This window comes from Pseudoliparis swirei, chromosome 7 (assembly GCF_029220125.1).
Source record: "Pseudoliparis swirei isolate HS2019 ecotype Mariana Trench chromosome 7, NWPU_hadal_v1, whole genome shotgun sequence".
In the NCBI taxonomy this organism is placed as follows: Eukaryota; Metazoa; Chordata; class Actinopteri; order Perciformes; family Liparidae; genus Pseudoliparis; species Pseudoliparis swirei.
This window is the reverse complement of record NC_079394.1, coordinates 2,870,249-2,890,652: the sequence shown is the minus strand read 5'-3', so window position 1 is coordinate 2,890,652 and position 20,404 is coordinate 2,870,249. Positions and strand designations below refer to the sequence as shown.

At 43.7% G+C, this 20,404-nt stretch overlaps 2 protein-coding genes across 8 annotated transcripts in view; one reads left to right on the top strand and one right to left on the bottom strand.

Annotated features, from left to right (window-relative positions):
• Positions 1–3,096: 3,096 nt before the first annotated feature.
• The window catches only part of fam172a (family with sequence similarity 172 member A), a 230,204-nt gene continuing 212,896 nt past the window's right edge, over positions 3,097–20,404 (bottom strand). For 5 of the 7 annotated variants that reach the window (XM_056417916.1, XM_056417914.1, XM_056417919.1 and 2 more), the window contains 3 exons: positions 5,096–5,138; positions 4,795–4,852; positions 3,097–3,498 (listed from right to left, as the gene is read on the bottom strand). In XM_056417916.1, coding sequence (XP_056273891.1) covers positions 3,283–3,498; positions 4,795–4,852; positions 5,096–5,138 — 317 coding nt within the window. In that variant the 3' untranslated portion in view covers positions 3,097–3,282. Of the gene's footprint in view, positions 4,853–5,095; positions 5,139–20,404 lie in introns of all 7 variants that reach the window. The other 2 variants (XM_056417923.1, XM_056417920.1) reach the window with 2 other exon arrangements.
• On the top strand, positions 12,223–20,332 carry nr2f1a (nuclear receptor subfamily 2, group F, member 1a). Its single transcript, XM_056417927.1, has 3 exons — positions 12,223–13,521; positions 15,012–15,539; positions 19,105–20,332. The coding sequence occupies exons 1-3, from the start codon at positions 13,095–13,097 to the stop codon at positions 19,377–19,379; spliced, it is 1,230 nt and encodes a 409-aa protein (XP_056273902.1). The 5' UTR covers positions 12,223–13,094; the 3' UTR covers positions 19,380–20,332.

The window sequence follows — 20,404 nt, the reverse complement described above, 5'->3', positions numbered from 1 at the left end:
GTGTCATTTGGATTTTAACACAATGAGGTCAGCATTGCTTTTTCCACTATGCATGTGTAGGATCACGAGGCAACAAAAAAAACAGAGTTTGTTATAAATTAAAGCATATGGGCTGAGACCTGCTCTAAATTAAAAAGTGTCATGACGTAATTTCTGTTATGATTTGGTTATGATAAATAGAAATTGACTTGATTTATGATGTAACCTCTCCAGTGATGCGCATAATTGACATTTGGGAATAATAGAGAATCAAGAAAAAACATTAAAAGGAATAATACTCTGTCATATCCAAATAAGGTCTATATTTTCAAATCACAAAAAATAAAACTTCTGACTTCTCCCTTTATTCAGATACTGTAAATCTCCTCGTCAAAGGAACTGTAGCTCGCACTAAAGCACCCACAATTCACAGCTGGACAATTACCTGCCAACTAACCTTTTCTGCAGCACTTGTAATGTAAGGACTCCCGGGGATAGACGTGCCCTGAGTAGAACAAGCACTTCAACAGGCCGTCGAGAGAAAGAGAGGGAGGGATGTAAGATGTGAGAATGCAGGGGTAGAGAAAGGGTGACAATATGGGCGAAGAAAAGAAAATGACATAGAAACAGAGAAAAAGACAGTATCGTGTTGAGATGACCTAATCCTCTGTCTGAGGGCAGTGTTTGAAGGACCTGGTGGTGTCAGACATGAGGGGGCTTTGTGGAGGTTTACCCAGGAGAGGCCAGCTCAGCAGGGGGATCTAGTGGAACACCAGGTGACGATACTCGGGCCCCAAGCACCAACCTCAGCCCATGGCTTTGTAAACACTGTTCAATTGATTGCAGGGAGCTGATGAGATTTTCCTGCAGCCTGGGTCATTATCGCATTATGCACTAGCACTAGCTCACCCGTATTTTGAATTGTCGCTCTAGCTTATGTCGTTATTTTTTATGCAAGTGACCGTGTTTTTTGTCAAAAGTGTATATATCTGCCAGGTGGAGAGAGATGGGATCGGTGGCAGGAATCTCAAATGTGCCACGAACTTAATGACACAGATTGAATATTTCTGACTTGTATTTAATATCTTAATGCTTTGTGCAGCATTTTTAACACCAGGCGGGGTGTAACGGGGTGAGTTTCAGCACTGCATGATATCTGATCCCAAAAACCCTGCAGGGCAGCCACAGCAAATCAACAATGGATTAATGGATCTGGTTCCGCTCGTAAATCTCTGTGGGATTGGAAAGCGTCCGAGGACAGTCAGCCTGTAGTGGTGTGCTTAATGTTACAGGCAGTTTGGGTTTCCCATCGTTCAAGGCAGTGACAGGGTAGTAAAGATGTGGCAGCATCTTATGTCAGCATTAAATCAGTGAATGTCAGGAATGCTGGATTGTCACTATATTCCGTGCTGAGAGCCGAACCAACGCTGATTCATTGGTACAGTTTTGTTTATAAATAACTCAAATGCTTTTTCATAGCTCTCGGCATACAGTCAAAAAAAACTTCATTCACGACGGCAAAGACAGAAAAAAAACACGTGTTGTGCCCTAATTCAGCAATGCCGGTACAACCCTTCAACCTCAGAGTAGTGCGGTAAGGCCCTGCCATAGATCACTGTGGTTAACAGTTAGCTGCTCCTGCAGGTGTATAGGGAATGGCAGTAACTGCTTCCATTACTGGAGAGAATGGCCCAACTCCCGCAGCCGCCTCCAGACAGCGCTGTCATTACCCATCCATTGTGAGGCCTGAGAGGGAGCTGTAAGTACGGCAGACTTATGGCTTTGTTAGAGTGACTGGATGGTCTCCTCTGTCTCAGGATAAGAAGGGACGCTGGTATGGACGGATTGCCAGATAGAGTGATAGAGATGGAGGATGAGGATGAATCCAACACTCCCTGATACCCCACCGCCACCGCCACCGCCACCACTCCACAATGTGAGTGGAGTGCAGGCTGGAGGATGGGGAGGGTTATTTGGTGCTATTTTTACAAGAAACGGGTTGATTTGTCTTAGGCCATTACCGTCTATTACAGCTGCGAGTCTTGGGGAAAAGGTGGGAAGCGGCAGACGCTGGCATTCTGCCTAAAGAGAAATCAATGAAACAAATTAATCCTTCGCAGGCTGCGGTGACACAGTAATCCATCATTCAGGGGGCGCTTTTACACACTGAATCAGGGAGCAAGGAGGTGGAGGGACTGGGGGGGTGCGTGTTGGTTGAAGAGGGGTGGGTGAGAGCGAGACTGAGGCTCTGGGGGACGGGGGCAGACATCCACGCTCCGATAATACTGGGGCAACAGTGGGTGGTGGCAGGGAATCAAGTGGCTCTGAGCCCTTCCTTTACATCCCTGAGTAGCCTGTGGACATACAGAGCAGGAGGAGGAGGAAAAGGACGTCAACACAATCAGCCGAGCTGCGCCGTGGACACGGCCGTGATTACACACACATACGCCGACACATATTCTCCCTGTTGCCGTGTCGCTCGCTGCCGGCTCTAACCCGGCCGAGCCGCTGGCTGGCGGCGATGACAGTGAGAACTTTATTATTTATTTACACCGGAAATACAAGGAGGCGACTGGTCACTAATGCATGGACATAGCGTGGATGTGAATTAAACATGGGGAGGGGGGGCCATGAGGTGGAGGAGGACAGAGAGGAATCCGTAATGTAAGTACTCTTTTCTTGCCATTCCAACTGCACAGCTTCACGAGGTCATTGCACATCAGTGCGCATTATCCTAGTGATGACATATTATTTTGCATTGTACATCATTGTAGCAGCAGCCCTCGGTCTCGGAGTCCCCCACCCATCGACGTACGTAGGATGTACTACCCTCATGAAGAGGAAGGCGAACACATCACAACATTTTACTACTCAAAGCAGAAAGCTGTGCTCGACCACCCGGATTCCCCACAGTGATGCGCCAGGGCACGGCCACTTAGAACTCAGATCTATCCGTGTGATTGAGTCATGTGATCAGCTGCCCTGTGAGGAAACAGTCCCGTCCAGGCCAAGGTCCATGGGAAGCAGCTGTGCCCTCCAATGAATCACACAACAACCGATAGCAGATGATGGCACAATTCACCTGGGAGTGAAGAAAAAATAACACGTACGCACACATATCGAGATTGACGTGTTTTTATTGAGATTATTTCTGTATTGCGTTGCCTTTTAGTTGTATTACATCATTATAAAAGCATGTTCAAGAGTATGATCCGCTCGGTGTTACCGCACCACCCGGCTGTGTTCGTCTCCGGGCTCCTTAGTGGTTCTGCTGACGTTCATCGATAGTGACTCTGTGTGTTTTTACAGCACTGAATTGTAGCTAGAGCTCTGATGGAGGGCGGTGATGCTTAGGAAGTCGGGGTCACTCCATGAAAAAAATGTTAATGCAGAAACACAACAGGCAGAACCATTATTTGCCATGTCATTGAAATGGAGGGTGCCACTTACCTTAACCAGCCTCCCGAAGAGGAGTACCAATACCCCCTTTCCCCCCCTGGAGACACAGGTGGTGGCATTCTGTGGAACGGCATGTTAGAAAATCTGAGAAAATAGTGGGTGGAGAAAAAAAAAAGAAGGGGCGGTGTGGAGTGAGTGGGTTGTGAGGAGAGCAAAGGGGGGGGAGGCTGAGGGGAAGTGTAAAGGCAGCAATAGTGGTCAGGGTGGGAGGGAGGGAGGGAGGGAGGGGAAGAAGTGAAAGGACGGAAGAATGTGGGGATATTGCAGCAGAGCGGACGGTGTGAGCGAGGCGGAGTGAGAAATGTTGCCGGAAATGCTGGAGCCAGCAACGTGTGTAAAAAACCCACTGCAACATTCCTCATCCTTGATATCACTGACAAGCTTTCCAAACACACGCAGTGTGTGTTCAAAGTGCAGGCTTGTAATATCCAAATCTTTAACGCGGCTTCTGTTCTGATCAAACTCGTTTGGTTTGCTCTCCGTCTGCAAACAAGGCAGATGTTGAGGATATTGCATTCTTCCTCATTTGAAGGATGTGCGCTTTAAGATTTCAACAGAAAATCAATAAAAACATGTTCGTGTGCAATGATAACTTTCTCTGCCTCTCTCTACGTTGTGGGGGAGACATGCGAAGAGGAGTAAAGGGGGGAGGAATGACGGCTATGAGGAGGAGGAGGAGGAGAGAAGATTGTTTTGGAATGTTTGCAGTTCTGGACAGAACTCAACCATCTCATTTGTCAGGGCTTGACCCGAACGGTAGGGTCAAAGGTCAAAGGGAACATCTGAGGGGAAACCGACTCTGCTATCACACACACACACACACACACACACACACACAAGTAAACACACAGACATCTGTGGTAGTGTCTGTGAGAGTTTCTCTCCTTCAGCATGCGCTCACACATAATTCAAGCTGTGCAGTACCTCTATATATATCATCCTTAATATCCATCCTAGCATTATTTGTTTTATTAATACTGTGTGTTATGTTGACCTCTAGCTATGAAAAGATCCGCTGCCAGTATCCCAAAAAGCAGACCATGGCCTGTCTCCAAAACAACTCATTGAGGAAGAATTTGAGTTCCAGGATGCTCGGATGATTTTTGTAGGAGTAGCTTGGTACTGGATAAACACACACACTCCAGTAATGCACCTAATCTGAAGCGAGCAATACGAATCCGTGAGAGCAGCCTCACGAACTCTATTCTAAATGTAACGTTCATATATTTCCAACGTGATTTAAGTACAAGAAGCAGTCAGCGCAGGGCCGTCATGTCACGTGATCCTGACGCTCATACGAAGCCGTGTTATTGCCGCCAGCGTCCGACCAACAAACGGCACTCGGCCATAAATCACCTCTGGTCCGAGTGTCCCGCTGTGTTTACGAACTCCCGGCCGCCCCGTCGCTCTCTGCCTGCGAGGAGACACAACACAAAGTCGGTCACTAAAGGGCAAGTTAGCTCCACCAAATCAGTCAGACGCGCCGCTTCAAGTCTAACATTTAAGTGAGGATAAAGCAGCCAGATATAAATACCGGACACCTGTGATGTCCCATGACATTAAGACAGAAGCCACACATTGCACACTGAAAATGGCAGTTTGAGTTCCAGTTTAGTTTTATTTGTATATCTGCAGATGAAGATTAGCATACACTTACCGATTATCTAACGCTATTCTCTGGTCAATCTCCTCTCCATCCCCTGTAAGGAGACACATTCTTCATTTTTGTGTGGTTAAGGATGCAGCCTACCTGTCTCTTTTCTGCTCCAGAAAGCACAGCGGCTGATATTCATGGCTTTTGAGATGGATCTTAAATCGTACACCTTTGTCATTCTTTGGCCAGAGACATCAAACAGGTGCTATGAATAATTTATCTTAAGAGTTTCACATTGATAAGGTCACAATCTGCCAGGTCTGGACACTAAACACAGGCCACCTTCACTTCACTGTCTTCTTACACACATGTGCCCACACATGCAAACACCAGACACACACCTTTCAAATCAGAAATCCACAAAATGTCAAGTGGGATTTGTCCGTGTGTGAGAGACACATGGGCATTGTTGATGAAAATATTATTTGTAAAAGTGTTTTCAAATAGAAATGTGTGATATCTTAAAACAGTTTGAGCTCATCTTATTTTAGCATTTAGCAGTTCCATACAGTATTACTTTATTAAATAAAATATGCTCAAGGTTGGCAACTGTAAATGAATAAATATATGTTTCAATCAAACTGCCTCTGAGAGTCTGTGAGGGAATAATTGTCGGTGTTCTCAGTGCTGATGTGAACGAGCCGGCACCAGTGTGCTCCGTCATCCTCAGCTGCAGCAGGCTGACGGTTCAGCTACACTACGTTTCTAATTAAGCTCCTGCTGTGTGTTGGTTTGCTGGGGAGGAAATGAAGAAAAGGAGAATGCAGTGGTGATGTGGTGCCGCTCATTTACCATCGTTACAAGAAAAGAAAAAAAAGTTAAACAACCGGACCAGTTCAACACAAAGGGGCAACAACTCTGACCCAGAGTCAGCCATCATTCAGGCACCAAAGAGAAGTCGTGTGTTCCTCGGTCTTCTAGGCTCAGGCTCAGCTGCTGTGTTCACTCACTCGTCATAAATATGTTTATATGTATGCACGAGTAAACTATTTTAACTGTTGATCATCCACTACGACATGGACACAATCTTTTTTTGTGTGTCTCCCCCTTTGAAAGCACACAGGGAATTACTCTCCTCTTGAGTCCCCCTCTGCCCCCCCCCTCCCTCCCTCCCTCCCCCTCTCTCTCTCTCTCTCCCTCCCTCCCCCTCTCTCTCTCTCTCTCTCCTCGTTCGCTTCCCTTACAATCGCAATAATTCTTTAACAAAATATGTTGCACTCCTCTGTGTCGGAGGGTAATCTCGCTCTTTTGTCGCTAAGCTATATTTCTACTGTGTGTTGTCGGATAATGTGAGAATGGGATGAAAGGTAATCTGCGTGCAGAATTTTTAAAGCTCCCTTATCCTTGTTGAATTTCTCAAGAATTCCACCTTTGCCCTCGGGTTTCCCTGAAATAAATTACTTTAAGGGTGTGATGCCTTCGCGTAGCCCCTTTTGGGGTCCCTGGTTTTCTGTTTGCTATACTTTAAAGGCATTACATCTTCTTATTTGAATTCACTTTTCTTCGTTAGGTCGCGTCGCCCTCTGAGTACTTCGCATGCACCTTGGGAAGGAGAAGGAACACACATGTCAAACTTGCACAAAAATATAAAGCCCAGCATTATAAGTGTGTTGTGTTGATCATGTATGGTGACAAGGCTGCATGAAGTAGTCACAATAATAAAAAGAGGTTTTAAACTTAACCATGGCGACTGATGAGGCATTTCTCCTGCAGTGTGTGTGTGTGTGTGTGTGTGTGTGTGTGTGTGTGTGTGTGTGTGTGTGTGTGTGTGTGTGTGTGTGTGTGTGTGTGTGTGTGTGTGTGTGTGTGTGTGTGTGTGTGTGTGTGTGTGTGTGTGTGTGTTCCGGTTTAGCCGCTGAGTGATAGACGCAGAGCTTCCTTCACTGAGGATCCACTAGAAGCTACATGCGCTGCTGAAAATCTGTTTCCCTTCATCGAGCTTCTGGTACTTAAAGTTTGGGTTTTTGGTGTACTACAAAATTACAGTGTTTGCACAGTGGAAGCACGAGGGTTCGGGTGCTAATGGATTTATAATCTCCGTCTCTGGGACCATGCAAAGTAATTAGCACATGAGCTCTAAAGAAATTATGGTTAGTGAGCAATAAAGCCATTGCCCATAGCTTAAACTGACAGTCCCTCTAACTTAACTCCAACCTCAAGCTTAATTGGGAAAGTCATTGCAGTTATTGTCCTCAATTATAGTCCGGGATGCAAAAATCCTGGAAAGAGACATTCATTCATCACATCTAAAACTGAAAGATCTCAAATCTCTGGAGAGGCGAGGCCATATTAAAAATAATGAGGGAATAGACAATGATATCTCCATACAAACTATTAGGATTCACACTGTGAGTCCATTGAGGGCAAAAATATAACTTGTATAAATAACTTGTACAAATATAAAAACGTATACTATTATGATGAAATAATATGGAAAATATCTGGGTAATTGTTAACACAATTTAAGTTATATCTAACATTTATAAATATAAATTAATAACATGTTTGTTTTGAATTGATATATAAACTTCCCCTGTTTTGGGTAGACACTTTTCAGTTTCCAGTAATAATTCATAAAAAATGCAACTCTTTTCGTCAGTAGCTGTATAAACTCAAAGATATTCCCACTATTTCTCACGAATGGCCTTTCCATTAAGAGCGATCAGATGATGTCTATTGAAAGTTGCTGATCCATAGAAGAAGGAAAAAAAACAGCAGATAAAAGGCGATTTCACATACACCCCCCCCCCCCCCCCCCCACCTCTCTCTCTCTCTCTCTCTCTCCCCCCTTCAACACACAACCCACTCCAAGCAACAAGACCTCAACATGAGAGTGAGCTGGATTTGGGGATTTATACAAATATGACAGTTTGGGTGTCCCCCCACATCCACCCCCGACACACACACGCGCGCGCACGCACACACACACAGTGGCAAACGCCTTTAACGTCTTGTAAAAAGTTACACTAACTTCCGGTTGTAATTTATAAAACCATATAAAACCATTGTTGTTGTTTCAAACAAGTCGACGGTCATAATGTCATTTAATATTTTACGATTTTAGCGTAATTTAAAAAAAACATAAATCAGAATGTTTTCATGAACCAAGAAAATAATCCCGACGTCCATTTGCAAAAAAACTAATACTCCAAACATATTGTTAATAGACTAGGGATTAATCGTATGCATTGTCAATGTGACATATATGCTGTAAGACTGGGTATATCTAGTTTTGCTTTAATGCTTATATGTAAAACACATTGCCCTAATGTATAAAACAATATCACATATTCAACAAACGATCACTAAAGTGCAGTGCCATTGTCAGTGGCGCCTACGTGTTTACTCAATAGTTACTTAATTATTCATGAAGATAACAAACGTGACAAACTTCCTATTGCACAGACGCACAGTCCAACAAGTGGGACATCATTTGTGGAGTTATGGAGGTGCATCTCACGACCACACGATCGGTTTATTTTCCAAAGATGTGTAACGATGAGGTGTCCGTCCCTTTACTCGTGGTGGTGGCTCAGTCGTTTTAATTTAGCAGGAAGACGTTGAAGACCCAGAGATCTTCAGCATCGGCTGCGGTGGCCCTCTACCCGGCGTCCAACGCAGCTGTGCCCCGCAGTGGAGGCGTTGTGAGCAGAGGGGAACAACTCATTCCCTTCTAAACGTATCTGTAGTCATATGATGTGTGTGTGAGATGTGCTAACACACCCTACACTCGTTAGTCCCGTTATAATGCTGTTTTATGGGGGGGGCACTTCTGACCTCAGTGTTTTCCCAACTGAGTGTGCTGCGTGTTGGTTTCTGCAGTATTGACGCTTTACAACGTCCTGTGTAAAAAAAACATCAGTTATCGATCATCACAGATTTGGCAAAACTGTTGTGTTCTCTATCCCTATAAATGTGTAAGCAGTAATGTCCTTTGACAAAACTATCATACAGGGGGGGTTTAAACAGTTACACATCATCATAATCTGTGGATTATTCATTCTTTGATTAAAATAGAAAAGATCAGATCGAATTTTAATATTCCAATAAGATCAGTAATTATGTGTTGCAAAGCACTGGATTACAGTAAAACGGCTAATGTGAGAATGCATCACCTGAATATGTTTAATTATAACGTTATTATGTCATTCTTTACACGTTTTTAATAATTTAACAGATAGATTATGCATGGTTTGCTGTCCATATTAGAAAAGATAGAATGCTTGGAGTATTGGAAATGAAAAATAAATGTTACTTGGCGCTCGTGAAGTGATTAATTAGCATGGACTGTATGCACCCTGAGAGGATTAAGTTAAATGTTATTATGTAAGGCTATTTTACAAAGCTGATTGACGTGCAGTTTCTCCTAAGTTAACATGGTCTACATTGCTCCATCATTTATTTTATATGAGTTTTCATTAAAAAAATTCCGTTCCATCTACAATGCTGCTTTAATAAACCCTCATTGTCTGTCATCCCGCTGCAGTCTTTTCTCTCAGAAGCTTCTTTTGCGCCAATCTATAATACTTAGTAGTGTGCCTAAAGTGGCACTTGTAAAACCACGTAAAAGATGGCGCAACGGATGGTCACCTTGATCACCCTTTTAATCTGGTGACACAATCGCTGAGACCAACAGCCTGCTATCGATCTTTTCATTATGTGTTCAAACAACAAATAGCCTTGTCGGCGAGGCGCACCGCACGTGCAACAAACGCATGTCCAGCGGTACTACAAGCACCCTGAAGTATAACTACTATCTGATGTGCAAATCAGCGTGGACAGCTGCAGAACGAGGGGGGACGAGACTCATCATCGGTGGTGATGTGAGGGGAAAGATGCGACTGTCCACTATTTAAAAAAAGTTGTAACTGACACAAGTTGCCGGGCTGGTGGCACGACGGATCATTTCGCCCCGCGCTCCGAGCCCCGCGCGTGTAACACCGGAGAAGTGAGAAATGAATTGTTTACTCGCCGTGTCGGTGGCTGCTGTTATCCAGAGCGCTGCTCCTCGGTTTACCGCCGTCCTGGTGCTTCTTCTTTTAATGTCACGCTGTCCACTTTCTCCTCTCCTCTCGCCGGTTCCACATGTCTCAGAGCCCCTATACCCTGCTCCTATTCGCTGTCCCTCTCACTCTCACTCTCCTCTCCTCTTGCGGAGTCCCTTTCCAATCTGTGGAGTTAAATCTTAATGACACACTTACAGAAAAAAGAAGAATCCTTGTCCGATTTAATGTTATTGGTTTCACCTTTTACACAGAGCTGGAGATATGGCCGTGGAGTTTCAGTGCAGAGTCCGAATAACGGACGGGAGAGAGAGCTCTCTTGTTGAATACTTAAAAAACAACCCATCCCTCCTGTGCGTTTCTAAAGGGGGCTTGCATATTTACGCTCTCTTATATCTACTAATATCTTGGCTTGGTTGAAGCTTTCTAGACAGAAACTTCGTTTATTTGTATTAATTAAGTTGATGTATTATGAATGATTAGTCGTTTCCAACATGGTGTATTTCCATGTTTTTGGAGATGATTAACACACATCAATATGACTTTATGTTCCAGCTAAATCACGCATGTGGTTTGTACATTTTTGTGACTAGCAAAATTGTTCTTAAAGAGAATATTCTATATGTATATCTAACAATATATTCATTATTGTTCTGTGAAAGTTATACAAAACGTGGCATCAAATATATGTTTTTTTTGGAGAAAGTAAAAAAGACGCGAGGAAACGGAACACATAATTGGGTCTTATTTTATTTCTAAAATCACCTTTTACGTTTTAAAAATGCATGTTTGATGATTTGTGCATGCATTAATATTAGATTGTAATTGTACAATGTACGCTAGATGGCAGCGCGATCCAGACATTTTTGAGTTGGAGAGGTAGCACGCCTGCAGAAACCCTGGTAGAAAAAAGCCGGAATCCCCATGCAAATCCCAAGCAACTTCACATGATTTTGAATTACTGTCATTATTAAGACATAATATGACAGCAGCTCAGTGATTGTGGAGACTATAGGACCTCGGTAATTATTGGATATTGCTTATTACTCCGTCTAATTTTAGAGATTTTCGGCCGCTGGCACGACGTCCCGTTTGTATAACACACACTGTCTTCTCTGCATCATTCTTCCTATTGGCATTTTCATAACCTTTATACGCTAGTTTTAACTAAATTGTAAGTTTTAATCAGCGAGACATGCGCCGATTATAGACGAGGAAGTACCGCAATGCGCATGCCAAAGGAAACAACGTGTGCGCATTTACATTTGCTTCAAAACAATAATGACATCCGTTCATTTTATAATAAAGATACGAGTCTAAGACAACCCATTTTGAAACTTTGGGGAATTTCTGATGCAGAGTCCCCTTTTCGCCACTGCGACCAGTTTTTGGACTATTTGTCGTGCGTAAAAGCTTTGTCCCCCTTTGCCTTTACCCCGCTTTTTCTGCTATTCTATTCAGGGTTTCTTCCTCTTTTTGGTGACAATAGACGGCCCATACTAATCAGGTTTCAAAGTAAATAGCAACGCGGGGCGAGCTCAATGTAAATTGTGCCTGTCAGAGCCCCCCAGCCCCTCCAGTCGTAGATTGCAACACTGCAAAAAATATCCATCCCCAGATATCCGTCAGTTCGGTATCGAGTCTGAACATCCTGCATTAACCAAAACGGGAGACTTGTTCCGTCGGGGTAAAATGTTCCCACTTGTTTCCAATGCCAATCGACCCATCACGGTACATGTTATTAAATCGATTGTTCATTTCTGAAGGAAATCGCCCGGCTTGCTTTGCTTTATTTCATATTATTGTCGCCTAAATATTCATAAAACCAAAGATACTGTGATTGGAAACAAGCGAGTGTCTATAATCTGCGCTTGTTTTTTTTTCCTCCTGTGTTTTTAGAAGAAATAACATTTCAAGATTTTGAACACGGTACCCGATGACTTATCGAGGTGGACATTTTTTGCAGTGAATGAACGGAGGGGGACTCTAACCAATGGAGAGAAAGAGAGGGCTTGGCTATAACCTTAGCCTCCCATTTTCTCTCTCTCTCTCTCCCTATCTCCCCCCTCTCCTCCTCTCCTCCTCCTCTATGCGGGGCTCTGGCCAGTCAGTCGCCTTTGATTATCAGTCTCCAGCAGCCCCTCTCTTGGCTCCTTGACATGAGCACCATATAAGGCGCAGCGATCTCCATAGTAACGTGTCAGTTTCAATAGTAGTGTCAAAGTTCACTATATACAGACATTCGCGCAGATCCCCCGTTTCGGAAACATTGCTCTGCTGGTCCTCTCGTTCAAGCGCATTCATTTTTGGGTCTCTCCTTCTTCTTGCATATTCTATTAGTTGTTGCTGTTGGTCTTCTTTTTTATCTTTTCTCTCCGTATCTCCGTTCCTCCTGCTGGAGAGAGGCGCAACTATACATGGGCACTTCATTCGGCGACGCGGTTTTCTTTCGCTGCTGGGTGAGATGATGAGGCTTATTTAAGAATATAGATGTAAAAATCCGGCTCTTCAGTTTTTCCTCCACTCCTAAACGACGAAGACGGGAGTGTAAAGGAGCAAGGGGAAGGAAAGAGAAAGGAATTTATCTACGCAGCACTTTGGATCGCGGGTCTTTCCAGCAAAAGGTTTTTTACTCGTTCCTGCGTCCATGTGAATCGCGGCTGCCTTCCCTTTGTGGCTATTTTATATCAAACTGCAATTTGGTACGACTGGACTCTGCTTTTCCTCCAAGATCAGGGATTCCTGAATGGCTGACTGCAATTTTCCTTGGAACTGGCCTCCCGATACTTGCATATCCTGATCGGGTGTCTATTTAATCCTCCTCCTGTATTGTGAATGTATTGATCGCGTTCTACTCTCCTTCTTACCCCAAAAGAGATTGCGTGCTCCGATTTGACTTTGCACTACCCGGTCTTTTGAGATCTTTTTTTTTTGCCCCCTTCAACGCTTCGTAAAAACCGGCGATCATTTCGCTTTATAGCACTTTCAGGGGCCGAGATATGGCAATGGTAGTGAGCGTCTGGAGAGATCCGCAGGAAGACGTGGCCGGAGGACCTCCGAGCGGCCCGAACCCAGCAGCGCAGCCGGCGAGGGAGCAGCAGCAGACGGCGTCGACGGCGCCGCACACTCCGCAGACCCCGAGCCAGCCGGGACCCCCGTCCACACCGGGGACCGCCGGGGAAAAGGGGAGCCAAAATTCTGGACCGCAGCATATCGAATGTGTGGTGTGCGGAGACAAATCGAGCGGCAAACACTACGGCCAGTTCACCTGCGAGGGATGCAAAAGTTTCTTCAAGAGGAGTGTACGGAGGAACTTAACATACTCATGTCGTGCCAATCGGAACTGTCCCATTGACCAGCACCACCGAAACCAGTGCCAATACTGCCGGCTGAAGAAATGTTTAAAAGTGGGAATGCGGCGGGAAGGTGAATATATTTTTTAAGCCACTCATGATTACGCATCCTAGTAGCAGCCGAACAGGGCTGCCATGTTGCATTAAGGTCAAAGGCATATGGCTGAGCATACTGCAGTCTCCATCCATGTTTTTCAGGGATGTTTGCATGAATGGTTAGTCGTTCTGCCTCTGTAAGAGAGGCACAGGCCAGCGCAGCCACAGCAGTGTGAATGCATGTCGCCTGAACAAAGCGGCTCGTAGCTGATCCTCTTATTTTGTTTTTCTTGTAGTGTAAATTGTACTATTATCAAGCAAAGGCGGTCAGTGCAGCAGCTTCTTTTTACGTATAGGTTTTTGAGTAGAAGAGGGGTTGAGTGTATGTGTGTGTGCCCGTATGTCTGTCTGTCTGTGTGTGTGCGTGTTTGTGAGTGTGCGTGTGTGTGTGTGTGTGTGTGTGTGTGTGTGTGTGTGTGTGTGTGTGTGTGTGTGTGTGTGTGTGTGTGTGTGTGTGTGTGTGTGTGTGTGTGTGTGTGTGTGTGTCTATGTATGTGTGTGTGTGTGCGTGTGTGTGTGTGCAGTGGGCAAGGCGAATAGTCCCTTCTATAAGTAAATGCATGTTACTAATTTATAATTGTACAGACGGGTTTGTAATCTGTGTGTGAATGTAAAATGAACACATTACAAACCCACGTCTCGCTCCATCTCCTTATGCTGACTAGACAGCTCAGACACACTGAATAATGCCCAAGTTGTTCATGGCTCATTGTTTTGCCTGTTGTATTACAGGCCGTATAACTTTACTTTCTACGTCAAGTGTTTTATTCCAATTCATGCAAACATCCCTTCTTCAAAATCTGCTCTTTGTGAAACAAGGTGCGAGCCGTTATAATGTGCCCTGAGTAACATTCATATTTAATTTTTAATATTAAACAATAGCCGAATTGCTTTTATTCCCAGCTGACCTTTTCATGTGCGTAAAATGTGTAAATGCGATTGAATTAAACAGTAATTATCAATCATATTTGTAATATGTTTAGCCACAATGATTTTTTATTAATATAAGCAAAACCACACGTAAATAAAAATGTGAAGTAATATAAGTAGGCTGCTGCATACAAAATACAATTACGCCTTGATATACCCACGATAAGGAATTTGGTAAATGTACTTTTGTATAACAGATAATGTGTGTTTGCGGTATAAATATGATTGTATTTTCATTTAGCATACAATCCATGTAGCGTGCAACCCTAAATACAAATGCAAACAGAGTGCAGGTTGAGGGACACAGCACATCTGTTCTGACGAGATGTTTATGCTGTCGACAAAACCATTTAATCTCACAAACGCTATTCACGAGTCAAAATGCTTTGAAAAGCGTGCTGAATTTAGATTTCAAGGCAGGCCGTTTTACTGAGGAGAAACACACTTGCTGGATCTTGCTTTACGGCTTTACACTCGTGAACAATGTTTATTAGTCCTGGATGCACATTTCCTCTTTTTTCTCTTTCTTTTTGTTAGCGGTTCAGCGAGGACGAATGCCTCCAACTCAGCCGAACCCAGGCCAGTACGCGCTGACGAACGGGGACCCTCTGAATGGCCACTGCTATCTGTCCGGATACATCTCGTTATTGCTGCGGGCCGAGCCTTACCCGACGTCCCGGTACGGGAGCCAGTGCATGCAGCCCAACAATATCATGGGCATCGAGAACATCTGCGAGCTGGCGGCTCGTTTGCTCTTCAGCGCCGTGGAGTGGGCGAGAAACATCCCTTTCTTCCCAGACCTGCAGATCACCGACCAGGTGTCCCTTCTCAGGCTGACGTGGAGCGAGTTGTTTGTGCTTAACGCGGCCCAGTGCTCCATGCCTCTGCATGTGGCCCCTCTGCTCGCTGCTGCGGGCCTCCACGCCTCCCCGATGTCCGCGGACCGGGTTGTGGCTTTCATGGATCACATCCGGATCTTCCAGGAACAAGTGGAGAAGCTTAAGACCCTGCACGTAGACTCGGCAGAGTACAGCTGCCTCAAGGCCATCGTGCTTTTCACATCAGGTGGGTGTCCGACATGTCACATATAGGAACACGTCTGTAACTAAATGAGGCCTAGTTGAAGTCATGTTATGGGGGGCCACTGGGAGCGAGGCTCGCAGGACGAAACACCGGGGCGTCAATAATATGGCTGTCATGGATAGGCTGGTCGCAAATCTGCCTTTACAACATGTTTGCGTTACCGAATAGCTATTTTGTAAACAGCTTGCTACACATCTACTGACATGCTTTCCCATGTCAGTTGTAGACGCTGCATTAGACGTGTAAACACATCCAGATTGAGTGCGCGCATCACGTTGTGTTCAGTAACACTCAGTTCAATGCGCTTTAAATGGGACGTAATGGACAATCTCATATATGTAAATATTTTATAATTGTTGAGTTTGAACTCTCGTGATCACGTCTGAGCCGAGAGCGAGCCAGGGTAGCTTCGCGTCCATAAATTTTGGAACAGGTGTCAAATAATCGAGCGTAAAGATGAAATAGTCTATCACAGAATGATATATGACAGCTGATGCATTCACGAGTGTTGGTGCATGCTTTTATCCTTGTTTTGCGTGCACAAACACATGTCTTGGGGGCAGGAAATAATCCTTAGCAGACTGAGATCAAAAAGGCTGATGGAAGTTGACTCGCTGCTGCAGGACTCCGAGCAGCACTGCTGTATGGTTAATATATTTATGCTCGCTGACCTATTAGTTTTCTAAGTTATTACGGACTTTATTTTGTTCCACACGTGTTGAAAAGACACTAGCAGAAATTTCCAAAAGTAACCTAGATTGTTGATAGCCTAATTGATGGTTGACAGAGGTAAGGTCTTAAAGGTCCTCATTTACGCTCGGTGCGTAATTCAGATGCTATTTAAAAGTGGGTTGGGTACGCGTGGTGCCATTAGGCCCGTGTTGTGATTAGAGGGAATAAGAAAGTCAGGTCCTAACTACTTTCAGACTAATCTCAAAGTTCTGACTTCATTCACTCGCATCTAGCCCATTAAAAAAAAATCTGTCTCATGTAGATAACTTATAATTGGACACGCTCGTGATAAAATATTCCGTTTTACTGTAGTTTTAAAATTTAGAGTTATATTAAAATTATCCCTAGAAAGCGTTATAAATGTAATTTAATATTGAATGGCGTCCTCGAGCATATTTTAATAATTATTGTTTATTATTTACCTGACGTCTCATTGATGTACAACTACATAGATGCATTACATTTACACTTTTGTAATTATTATTATATGATTACATAATTCAACGTCATACATTAAATGTCATGTAGTGTGAATAAAGTAATAATAAGCCAGTGTATGGCCAGGATTTAAATTATATAAACCTTTCTTTGGCGAATGTTTTCCTTCACAACATTATATCTTTTCCATATTTTAAGTTTCAGGAGCCACAATAAGTACTTTTCAGTTTGGGGGTTTGGCAACTTTGACACGTTAAAATTTCAAGGCATGCTGTTTGGAAAAATTTATGTTCTAACTTAAATAAATACGCACTCATTACCGTACTTAAGTAATGTGACACATTTGACCATATTACATATATGTTGTCACATACTACCCTTGGTTTCAGTAATTCAACCCAAATTACCAAGATAAATTTAACACCAAACTCCACATTTTCTAGCAGATAATTGTGTTATGTTGAGAGGCAACAACTGGTGTTCGCTATAATAAGTCATGTGGCACGTTGCCAGGACCCGCGTGGATTGTTTGTCTTTAATAACAGCAGACTTGTCAGTATTTGATGCAAACATAATGGTGGTCAGGCTACACTATTCCACCACAGTCCAGGTCTGGATCACTGTCTTACATTAAGTGTGTATCCACGCTGCAGTGCCTTTGCTAAACACCACATAAATACTCGATGTGCTCCCCTGTCTCGGCATACTGGGGTCGTGGGGTGCAGGACAGGCCGAATGGGGACCTAGGGGGTGTCTCTGACCAGCTTTCTCTTGAGTCCTACATTCAAATGCAGCTTCGAACTAAATCGCAGCAATACAACATTCGAGTATTATTGTCGGCTATTTTACCTCGAATATCTAAATGTAATTAATTTCCACCGTAGTGATTGCTGTACATTTTTTTTTTTAAAGAGACATTCAGCTTTAATCCAAAGGGATTTGCATACATGGGCTTTGACCGGCCGGAATAAGGTCACAGTAAATCTCCGCGTTGCCCCCGGGTTCACAAGGTTATTGTGTCTGGCCACAGTGAGTTATAGCACCGAGGAATCGCGAATAGGCTTAAAAGCCTCTGTCTGGTGTTTAATGTATTAGTGCTTGAAAACTAAAGCTGTCTTCCCTGTGTAGTCTCTACAAAAGCACGGCTCAATACAGACTCTTTTGAGGACAGCCTGGACTCCATGGGACCTATATATGCCAGCGGCGATGCTGCTTGCGTTCACAGCAGTTTATAGAACACGCGCGCTTGGCTTGTGTACAAAAATTAAAAAAAACACGTATTTTTATACCGGGACATTGTAGGACACTAACGAGCCTTATATGCGTCGTCTATAGCAGCGCGTGGCTGCACAAGGCTGCATACACCACCAGTGTGCACCAAAACGCGCGTCTCGCCTGCGTGCCGCACATGCAGGCTCGTGCTCTGACATGTTATGTCGCTTCCGCGTGACTATTGACTTCACCTCCTCTAATAAATGTGATTGCTTCCAGCGGCCCGTCCTATAGGCTGCATTGGAAAACAGGGCAAAAGTGGTCTATGGAGAGAAGAGCGGCGAAATGACTTAACAGCTTACTGAGAGTAATTAGGTCACATTACATCCGGTGTAATTTCAGATTCATCAGTGCCGTTTTATGTTTCCTTATACTTGAATCCCCAGAGTTCAGACGTCACGAGCATCGGCCTTTAGGCCTATACCTTTCGCCTCTGCTCCATTGACCCGTCAGTTCTTCCTCCCAACACGGTTCTCGTGACATTTAACTCTATATTCGTGTTGATTGTTGTTAGGCAGAGATACCCTCCACTGAATTGTGCACCCTCTGCTCCAGCAGCAAGCCCCTTGTTTATTCGGCATGACAGTCCCATGCACTCCCTCAGTGAGATGTAGCATGTTTGGCCAGTGTGTTTGTTCATTCCACTTTGTCAATAATACGTAAAGACCCACGTTGAATGACAAAAGGGCGCTTCTGCAGGAATTAAAATTGGGCATGGCAAAGTGTGCACTTGTCCTAGAACTAAGCCCACATAAGGCTAAAATTGACCATGTGCTTTTGTGTCTAAATAAATTGTAAAAAAAGCAATATTAAGGGAAATTGTCAGCAGAGTTATTTCAATGCTATAGCCTATATTCAAAATAATACATGATGAACACGTGTAACTTTGAAAAGCTTGATGACATGAAAGTCTGATATGTTTTAATAATAATATAATACCATAATAATAGATTTGTAGACAACATTGCTTCACTTGTTCCATGACATGTTCAAGTTTAACAGCAAAATAAAATCTGATTAAGAGTATTTCCCATAGCATATCGTACCCTGGGGCTTCAGAGACTTGTCGAGTCTGACCACAATGTTTTTGATGTGTGTTCCGCAGACGCTTGCGGCCTGTCGGACGCTGCTCACATCGAGAGCCTGCAGGAGAAATCTCAGTGCGCCCTGGAGGAGTACGTGAGGAGCCAGTACCCGAACCAGCCAAGCCGCTTTGGGAAGCTCCTGCTGCGGCTGCCCTCTCTGCGCACCGTCTCATCATCGGTAATCGAACAGCTGTTCTTCGTCCGCTTGGTAGGTAAAACTCCTATTGAAACCCTCATCAGGGATATGCTATTATCCGGGAGCAGCTTCAACTGGCCTTACATGTCCATCCAATGATCCTAAAAAGAAAGTGGGGAAAAGAGAGGGAAAAAAGGACCACAATTCAGCACCCCTCACCCCATCCTCCTCCAAGAAGACTATATATAGGACCTTTTCTGAGAAACTTGGAAGACATTACTTTTTTTCTGTCTTCTGGGACTGAGATGGAATACATTATGTACAGAAAAATATTGGAACTGGACTTTACACCTGCGTAAATCCACACTCATCGTCAAGAACAATACTCTTCATTTTGTAAAATACTAGTCTTTATTTTCCTTTTTTTGTAAAAAATACAAATAAAATGAAAAACATCATATGCGCAGTAAGAAAAAAAGAATCAAGACTTAGCGGGAAAATAATGTTTCCAAGCAATTATAAGAATTGTCCTGTGTCTATATGTACCTCTCTGTTTTGTATTTTTTCTGGTTCTAAACCAGGGTTTCTGTGATTCTATACTAATAATTTTTTGATATAACCTTTTGCTTCTTATAATGAGTGCGATATATGTTGTCAAAGCTATGTTCTCCAAGAATTAAAATTGAAGTGAGAATTTAAAAACAGAAAAATAAAGACATTTAGACAAATAAGAAACAGTCTAATCGCTATGACAATATCCCCACTGATGGTTGAACTTTTTCCCCAATTGATACGATGGACCTGCAACAGCAGCAAACTGAACTCCAGGACATTTTTACTGGGAGGACGTCTGGGGCGCCATTCCCCGGGCCCTGAGTGTGTGCGGAGTCGATCATCAGTCAAAGGAGAGACATGAAAATCAAAAAGCACTTTTAATATATCATTTCAAATACATTTTGTTTGTTTCGTCTTGAATATTTTCATTGTTTCTTGAATTTTATTGATTGTTGCCTTCAATTTGCTTACTCCATGATGCAGCTTTTTGCAGAAGGGTCGATTGATGAAGTTGTGTGATGGTGACTGTACTATTAAAAAAGAAATAGGCAACAATGTCTCATTCTCAAGCATTTTCCTGGAAGCAAATATCAAGATTGTATATATCACCAGAGGGAATCATGTGCGCT

Excerpts from the sequence above, each read along its gene's own strand:
- nr2f1a (XM_056417927.1), top strand. The coding sequence starts at position 13,095 with ATGGCAATGGTAGTGAGCGTCTGGAGAGATCCGCAGGAAGACGTGGCC. Across the intron at positions 13,522-15,011 it reads AGTGGGAATGCGGCGGGAAG|CGGTTCAGCGAGGACGAATG; the intron begins GTGAATATATTT and ends TCTTTTTGTTAG. Across the intron at positions 15,540-19,104 it reads CATCGTGCTTTTCACATCAG|ACGCTTGCGGCCTGTCGGAC; the intron begins GTGGGTGTCCGA and ends TGTGTTCCGCAG.